The sequence below is a fragment of the Brassica oleracea genome, chromosome C7 (genome assembly GCF_000695525.1).
Source record: "Brassica oleracea var. oleracea cultivar TO1000 chromosome C7, BOL, whole genome shotgun sequence".
Taxonomy (NCBI): Eukaryota; Viridiplantae; Streptophyta; class Magnoliopsida; order Brassicales; family Brassicaceae; genus Brassica; species Brassica oleracea.
The window spans coordinates 11,396,863-11,405,593 of NC_027754.1; the positions used below are offsets into that span (position 1 = coordinate 11,396,863).

At 43.6% G+C, this 8,731-nt stretch overlaps 1 protein-coding gene across 1 annotated transcript; it reads right to left on the minus strand.

Moving 5' to 3' along the window:
* Positions 1 to 1,409: 1,409 nt before the first annotated feature.
* LOC106302581 lies at positions 1,410 to 2,567 on the minus strand. The gene is made up of 3 exons (XM_013739057.1): positions 2,392 to 2,567; positions 1,806 to 2,121; positions 1,410 to 1,754 (listed from the first exon to the last, which is right to left on the minus strand). The coding sequence occupies exons 1-3, from the start codon at positions 2,565 to 2,567 to the stop codon at positions 1,410 to 1,412; spliced, it is 837 nt and encodes a 278-aa protein (XP_013594511.1).
* Between the last annotated feature and the right edge of the window lie 6,164 nt (positions 2,568 to 8,731).

Genomic DNA, 8,731 nt, shown 5'->3' on the forward strand with positions numbered 1-8,731 from the left:
ATCTAGGCGTCCGGAGTCTTCGGGTATGTGAAGGATCAACTTTATAGGAAAGGAGGTGACAACCACGATTGGGTGAGCCTGTAAGTAGGGTCGGAGCTTGCGAGCGGCGACTATCAGTGCTAAGGCCAGCTTCTCTAGATGGCTATAGCGGGTTTCCGCATCCAGGAGGGCCTTACTTACATAATAGATGAGTAGCTGCTTGCTTCCCATTTCACGTATCAAGACGACGCTTACGGCGTGTTCCGAGACTGCTAGATATAGCAGCAGGACCTCGCCGAGCAGTGGCTTAGATAGGAGAGGAGGAGTGGTGAGGTAGGCCTTTAACTCAGCGTGAGCGCCTTCGGATTCTTCCGTCCACTGGAAGTCATTTGGGTTTTTGAGGGTCCCAAAGAAAGCGTGAAACTTGTCGGAGAGTCTGGAGATGAATCTGCTCAAGGCCGCCATTCTTCATGTTAGCTTTTGGACCTCCTTGACATTCCTCGGGGAAAGGATTGAATGGATGGCCCTGAGTTGCTCCGGGTTGGCTTTGATGCCCCGGTGGGTTACAATGTACCCGAGAAATTTGCCGGAGCTGACTCCGAAGGAGAATTTGGCTAGATTGAGCTTCATATTATACTTCCGGAGAGTGGAAAAGGCTTGCTACAGATGAGATATGTGGTCCTCGGCTTCCGGGGATTTGACCAGCATGTCGTCGATATAGACCTCCATGGTTCGTCCTATCTGGTCTGCAAATATCATGTTTACTAGTCGCTAGTAGTTTGATCTTGCGTTCTTTAGGCCGAAGGGCATAACCTTATAGCAGTAGATTCCTCTAGACGTCATGAAAGATGTTTTCTCCTGATCTTCCAGATGCATAAGTATTTGATTATATCCGGAGAAAGTATCCATGAAGCTCATCAGCTGGTGCCCCGCGGTGACGTCGACCAATTTGTCGATATGAGGTAAAGGGAAGGGATCCGTTCGACATGATTTATTGAGGTCTTTGAAGTCTATGCAGGCTCTCCACTTCCCGTTCTTTTTCTTGACTACGACGACGTTGGCCAGCCATTCTGGATACTGGACCTCACGAATGAACCCCATGCCGAGCAAACTTTTGACTTCCTCGTTGATGATTGCATCGCTTTCGAGAGCAAACTTCCTCCTCTTTTATCAGACGGGTTGATGTAGGGGATCCACCTGCAGCTTGTGCATGATGATCTCTGGGTCGATCCCAGGAATATCTGCGTGGGACCAAGCGAAGCAATCAGAATTAGACCTGAGAAAGTCTATTAACCTTCTCCTTAGTCCTTTGGTCAGCTTGACCCGATCTTGAGATGTCGGGTATGATCCCCTTCAGTTAACGGCATGTCGTCCATCTCCTCTACCTCCGGTTTCTCGGTGTGATGAGCTGGAGGCTTGCTCTGTAATTGCTATAAGACCTTGGTCTTCCCTTTCAGGGTAGTCTGGTAGCAGAAGTGAGAATGCTCTTGATCCCCTCTTATTTCCCTTATGCCCCAGGGTGTAGGGAATTTCAGTATCTGGTGAAGGGTTGAAGGGACGGCTCCCTTGCCGTGAATCCAGGGCCGTCCCAAGATCATGTTGTAAGACGAGTCGCAGTCAACAACCAGGAACTTGGTTGACATATTGATCCCGTCAATGTACACTGGGAGGGTCACCTCCCTGGCGGTCTGCTTGACTTCTCTGCTGAACCCTATGAGTAGGGTTATCCTCCGAGTTAAGGCGCTTTCCGCCAGCCGCAGATCCTTGTAGGCGGCCTAGAAGATGATGTTGTTGGAGCTTCCGTTGTCTATTAGGATCCTTTTCACCAGACAGTTCGCTATAGTGAGTGATATGACCAGAGCGTCATGATGTGGGGTGAGAACCCTTTCCTGCTTCTTGGCCGTGAAGCTTATTTCGTCTGTGCCTAGGAGCAGGCGTTTCGGCTTGGTTGCCTCTAGGCCATGCTTGGCGTTCCAGGTACTTTTCTTCGTGGCTGCGTGGCTTATGCTGCTGATCTCTGAACCGCCCGATATGACATGTATCACTCGGTCCTGTCTATGTGGCGAGCCGGGAGCAGCTTCAGTGGGCTTCCCCATTGTATCCTTTCTTAGATGGCTCTTGGCCTTCTCAGCAAGGAACTCCCTGAGGTGTCATTTTTTAAGCAATTCATTAACCTCGATCTTCAGTGTGATGCAGTCCTCCATTTTGTGACCGACGTCCCGATGGAAGTCGCACCAGAGACCACGGTTCCAGAGAGAATCGGGAGCTTTCATCTTCTGAGGCCACTTGACCTGTTGGCCCATCTGCCTCAGAACGTTGATTAGCTCCGACCTGAAGACGGAGAGGTGAGAGATGTCTGGCCACGTGGACACTGCCATCCCTTCTGCCTTCTCGATCGGCCGGTTCTGGTACCTTCCCCGGTTTCGATTTCCGGAGTCCCTGGCTGGTCGTTGAGAGGATCTCTCGTCTCGCTCGGTTCGGTCTGATCTGATCGTCTTGGGATCTTGCTTTTTCTGCGCCTTAGCACGACTGGTAACGTCTTCTTCCCACTTTACATGCGCCCAGGGTTGAGATAGGACGTTTTCCATGGTTTTACATTGATATTTCGTTAACTCCTTATAGAGATAGCAGTGGGGATGCTGTTGATATACCATGGATTTGACCCATTTTCACCCATAGTATATAAGTATTTTACTATTTATATACTATATATTATATCCTATTAGGTATGTTTTCAGGTTCAGAAGTATCTTGGAGTAAAGTGATGATTATGGAATATTTAGGAGCTTAAAAGAGATTTCATCCAAGCTGACCATAAGAGGTCGATACGAAGAAAACGAAATCGATCGATGTACATCCTGTACCATCGATCGATGTCGAGACACGGAGCCCGCGACTTGGTTCCAGCCGACTTTAAACCCAAGACTTCACCAAATTACAAGATTACCCCTGACGAGTTTTTAACGTAATAGTTATATACTTGCCTAAGTGTTAGGAGGCAAGAGAGAGTTTTGACAGACACAGTTTTACAGAGTTTTTCAGCCACCATTGTATTCTTCGGAGAGAAGATCATAGAGAGATTTGTGATTGGAACTTCATTTATTGATCTATTCTATTCTATGCATTTTTTATCTATATTTTGTGTTATGAATTGCTTAGTTATGTCTGAGTAGTTACTTGTTAGATTCAGGGTTCAAATAGGTTAGAGGGACTAGCCCAAACTATAGATTTGCTGAGTTGTGGTATTCATTGATAGATTGTTCTTACTGCTTGTTTTAGCCTTGCTAACTAGAACATGAACCTAGGAATTTACATGAGTCAAGCATCCTTGACCATCATGTCTTGAATCTAGTCTATCATACTAGGATTGCTAGAAAAAGGCTAACCGCTGATCTAGAAAGCTAGTGAGCATTATCAACATGCGCCTAGGGCTTAGCTAGAAGCATCGATCGATATTGTCTTCTGACAATCGATCGACATTGCGAAAGGTGTATCGATCTATATCCCAATAGGAACATCGATCAACACTTTCTTGTGATCAAAAGACTAACCGTTGAGATCCAAGATCTAGTTAGTTAACCAGTGAAAAATTGTCATCGCTGATCACTGTGATTAAGGAGTTGAGTTCTAATAAATCATGCATGTAACTCTTAGGCATCTATAGGATTATAATCTCCAACACCTAAATAGAAACCATGCATCTAATACCTTTCAAATAAGTTACACCCCCAATCATCTTGTTAGTCGAGCAATAGACTTGCTCAATTAGGATTGCTATTTACTTTTAAATCCATAAAACTACAAACATTTAGAATTAATAATTTAACTAGATTTAATAGGTTCCCTAGCTCCTTGTGGATTCGATCCCTAAGTACTACAATTGAACCTCTTATTTGAGAGAGTAATTCACTCCTAAGGGTAATCAGAGTGGTATCAAATTTGGCGCCGTTGCCGGGGAGCTTTGATCGCCTTTAGATAGAGTGTTATTGATTCTTATTCTTTTCTCTACCCCCATTCTAACACAAAAAAATTTCTTGTCTTTTCAGGTACATGCCCAGCAGTACCAGAAGCAACAAGGATAAACGATTGCTATTCTCAGAAGATCCTGCTCATTTGGAACGCACGATCCGCAAAGACCAACGTTCCACATCGCTCAACGCAACAGCTTTCACATCGACTGATTCTCGCATCCAACCGTCAAACGACACCCGACCTTCATCATCGACCGATCCACATCGTTTGACATCGATCGATACTACACCGCTTACATCGATCAATCCTTAATCGCGAAACATGGTTGCGATTGTGATTCTCATACATGATGAGAATGGAGACCTGTATGACCAGGATTGTCATCTGTGTAATGCAACAGGTTAGAAACTAGACGCTCAGGGGAATGTAATCCCTGATGCTGATGCTACAGGAGCTGCTCAACCAGTAGAAGAGGCTGCTCAACCAAAGGCACTGGCATACTACAATCGTCCAGACGAGCACTATGCCAATATATCAGCTATACGACATCCAGAGATTCAGAAGCAGAACTTTGAGCATAAGCCTCAGTACTACACACTCGTGTAGCAGCTACCCTACTCTGGGTTACCGCACGAGCATCCTATGGACCATCTAGAGAGTTTCGAGGATCTTATCGCTGCTATTCGTATGGATGGAGTCCCTGAGGACTACCTATTGTGCAAGCTCTTCAAGTATACTCTTACTGGAGAAGCGATGCACTGGCTTAAGCAGCTACCCACATGATCTTTAACATCCTGGGCCGACATCAAGAATGCTTTCTTGCGAAACTTTTTTGATGAGGCACGCGCTGAAGACTTGAGGAGCAAAATCGCCACATTCGCGCAGGAGACTAGAGAGTCTTTCAAAGATGCGTTGATCAGATTCAAGTTATTCCAGCGAGACTGTCCACACCACGGATTCAATAAAGTGCAACTGCTGAGCACTTTCTTCAAAGGTATCGCCTTGAGGTATCATATGGCTCTTGATACAGCTAGTGAGGGAAACTTCAACACCAGACTTTGCCTTTTAACAACCCTACAAAAGAGGACGAGATTATTATTCAATAGGCAGTTGGGCAGACAGTGGATTCCATGAAATTTTTGCAGTAGAGACCGTAATTACTTCACCCAATGAGGATCCTACTGAGGAGTATGATGAAGATTACTGGAAGGAAAGAGCTATTGAGATTGATATGCAAGATAACAGATATTCACAGCATTCCTTCAACAACATATCTCCACCATCGACCGACAGAGTCTACTCAGCATCGGTCGACACCCACCCTCATCCAGCAAAACGATCTTGTGCATCAATCGATACCACACCTGGTACATCGATCGATATTAAGGCCGCCGCCTTCAAAAAGGAAAAAGGGAATATTCCAATTCCAAATAGGTTTACCAATACCTATACAAGGTGTTTTGCACCCCAGATTACTTCTCACAACATAGAAGCAGAAAAGATGAATGCTCCCACAAATCAATCAGAAGGAACATCCAGAAAGAGCATTCAATCCAGAAACCCTAACTCTCAATTTACTAAAAAAAGGATATGAGCATTGATTATGATTTTATAACTCCTGATGAATTTGGTATTTTGAGGGACTCAGATGGCCATGCAAGAGCTATGGATGGAAGGATTCTAAAAGCATCCAGAGAGGACATAGCAGATATTCTTCAAGTGGCCAATGGACCAGACAACTTGTTTATGCAGCAACGCAGCACTCCAGACACCAGATCAGCTGTTCCAGACAAATATCCAAGAGCCAACACAACTGGAATTGGTTCACACCAATCGTGCATACCTGTTGGCCAAGCATCGATCGACAAGGTTGCTTCTACATCGCTCGACAGGGTAACACCAACGTCGCTTGATACGGTACCGTCGCCATCGATCGACAGATGTTACAAATTTGGACATCGCGCTTACGACATCTATCGAGCCAGAAAGTTCAAATGGGGACAGAAAGACGAAGATGGAGTCTACAGAGATGAGTCTGGATATGCGAGGAGCGTAGCTGGTAAGATGATCCCTGTTACCAAGGACAACATCAGAAAAATTTTGGAGAGAGCATCCCTATTTGAAGAGAGTCACATATGTCTTCCAGAATATGCCACTTCCTTCACACCTACAAGACTGGCACCAGAGATCTACACCCAAGATGATATTAATGAGATGGTGACTGGTATTTGTGGAGCTCAGGAAAAATTAGGAGATGACACCCATCAACTTTTGGACAGAGGTTACAATGAGCTTTTCAGAAGTATGGCAGAGATAAGGACAGAGATTGAGAGTATGCAGCACAACCTTGAGAAGGAAGCTACGACATCACCATCGATCGACGCCAACAAAGCAACATCGATCGACGTCAGGCCACAGACATCCCAGATTCCTGCAAAATCGGAAAGTTTGGTAGAAAAGAAGGATGAATGGGAGATCGCATACATCAACCCGAGGATTAACGACGTATACAACCCTCTCAACAACAACATGGACTGGTTGAGCACGAAAATTGATCTGCTACAATAAGAGCTGGATACCATTCGCATGAAATATCCACAACCAGCCACATCGATTGATATCTGCAACATCACATCGATCGACACAAGGTTCTCAGCCATGGAGGATAGGTTAAAATCTTATGAGGATATGCACGACCGTTTCACCTCTCCTATCATGGGATACTTGGATACCTTGTCTACACAAATGATGAATGTCCAGAGGGACATTGGTAAGCTTAATGATCAACATGATTTGTCAAGAAGAAGGTTCAACATCGATCGATAGATAAATCTTATGAGAACATCGCTCGACGGCAAGAAACCTACAAAACATCTTCCCTACATAGCAGCAGAAGTTGATCAGATCACATCAAAGCTTTACACAGCTAGAAAACATGGAGGAACGATTTGAGAAGCGATGTGATCACATCTATTTTCCATTCGACGTCAAAATCAGTGGACTAGATAGCCAAGCAGAGTGGTTACAGAAGGAAGTCAAAGTCATTCAGAGGCAACTCGCATCTCAACACCAGATATCAGCAACGATCGACATAGCACACTCCAAATCGATCGACAATACTAAACCAGCAACGATCGAACACTTGGTTGCATCGATCGATACCACATCTACACCAGACGACGAGAAACTGATACAAAACAAAGTGGAGTCAATGCATAAGGAACTGAATGAGCTATCAGCATACGCCTACAGCAAGATAGGATGGCATCAGTCCAGCATTGAGGACATCCAAGAAAGGCTACAGAACATCTCAAACGAAATACAGAAGTTGGATGAGAGATGGACCAGAAACGATGAGGCCACAAGAAGTTTCATTGCAGCTTGGTCCAGAATGTGCAGAGATGAGGTGGATGCTTGTTTCCCAACAAGTAGCTGTCTTTCCACCAACTAGCCACATACCTCCACAGTCAAGCTAAATGACTATAACAAAGCGCTGAGTGGGAGGCAATCCACTATTAGGTAATTTTAATTGGTTTTCTTAGTTATTAGTATTTACTTTCGTTTTCATTCTTTCAGATTTATTGCAAGACCCAAGTAGGATGATTCTAACTTGTTACCTAACTTGTTAGATTTGTACTTATGATTTATTTCCACCGTAACTCCGACTATGTTACACTGGGACAGTGTAATTTATGTCTGGGGGGAGGTTTACTGATATAATTTATTCTGATTCTTATAAAAGAATTTTAATAAAATTATGCTAAACTATGTTAAAGGGACAATGACCTTATTTATACTTGAATGTCTAACCACTCTTTAGCACCATTCTAGATTTACTGATTGAAGATAGTACAAAGATGCTAAAGTGGATCAACTCGTCAACTATACACACTTGCCTTGATTGTTTGAAGGAACCAAAGCTGACCTCCAACACTAAACCTGACATAATCGCTTGTCTTGGGGCTTGGTATACATGAGATCAGATTCTTCAGACAAGTCTGAAAGGTAATGCCTTATGTAGATTTATTTATCACAATTTTCTCTCTCTATTTCGACCCTAGAGTAGTTAGTTAGTTATCTAAAAAAAAAAAATTGAAATTTATTGCTTTATTAGGACTCAGAATCTAGTTAGGAAGAATCTGAACAGGACTTGGAGGCTAAAACCATTAAGGCTTGCTTCATAAAGATTCTAATTAAAGAATTCGAATGTGATTTGGAGGCGGCAATCTTCAAGGCTCGCTTCACAAGGAATTCTTGGATATAGGTCAAAAAGAAGTGAACAGGACTTGGTGGCAACCACCATTAAGTCTTGATTCATGGAAGCCTATCCAATCTTGGTCACTATTCCTGCAATGGAAGCAGACTTTGACTAAAGAGAGAAATTAGAGAGAGAGAAATTAGGAACTAACTTTTACCTGCAGTTTCAGATACTTGTCTGAAATCCTTGCATCATTTGATCGATACTCCCAAGGTAAAGCATGCACTTTTATATTTATGCTAAGAAATGAGGTTATTGGAGGGGAATGTCAGACATGATTTGCTGAGTTGTAGACTAGTTGGATTTGGTTGCTAAGCTAGGATATTTCATAATGTGCTTTTGTGATTAGGACTTTTTAGATGTGGATTGCGAAATCGTAGAGGTGATGATTTCTATGTTTTAAATCTTTAAGTCCTTGCTGTTTTCAAACCTCTTTCAGAGAGACTGCCTGTTTGTTTTTCTCGAGGACAAGCAAAAGGGTAAGTCTGGGGGAGTTGATATACCATGGATTTGACCCATTTT

Excerpts from the sequence above, each read along its gene's own strand:
- LOC106302581 (XM_013739057.1), bottom strand. The coding sequence starts at position 2,567 with ATGGAAAACGTCCTATCTCAACCCTGGGCGCATGTAAAGTGGGAAGAA. Across the intron at positions 2,122-2,391 it reads GGAAATCGAAACCGGGGAAG|GGAGTTCCTTGCTGAGAAGG; the intron begins GTACCAGAACCG and ends ATGACACCTCAG. Across the intron at positions 1,755-1,805 it reads TCACTATAGCGAACTGTCTG|GCCGCCTACAAGGATCTGCG; the intron begins GTGAAAAGGATC and ends ATCATCTTCTAG.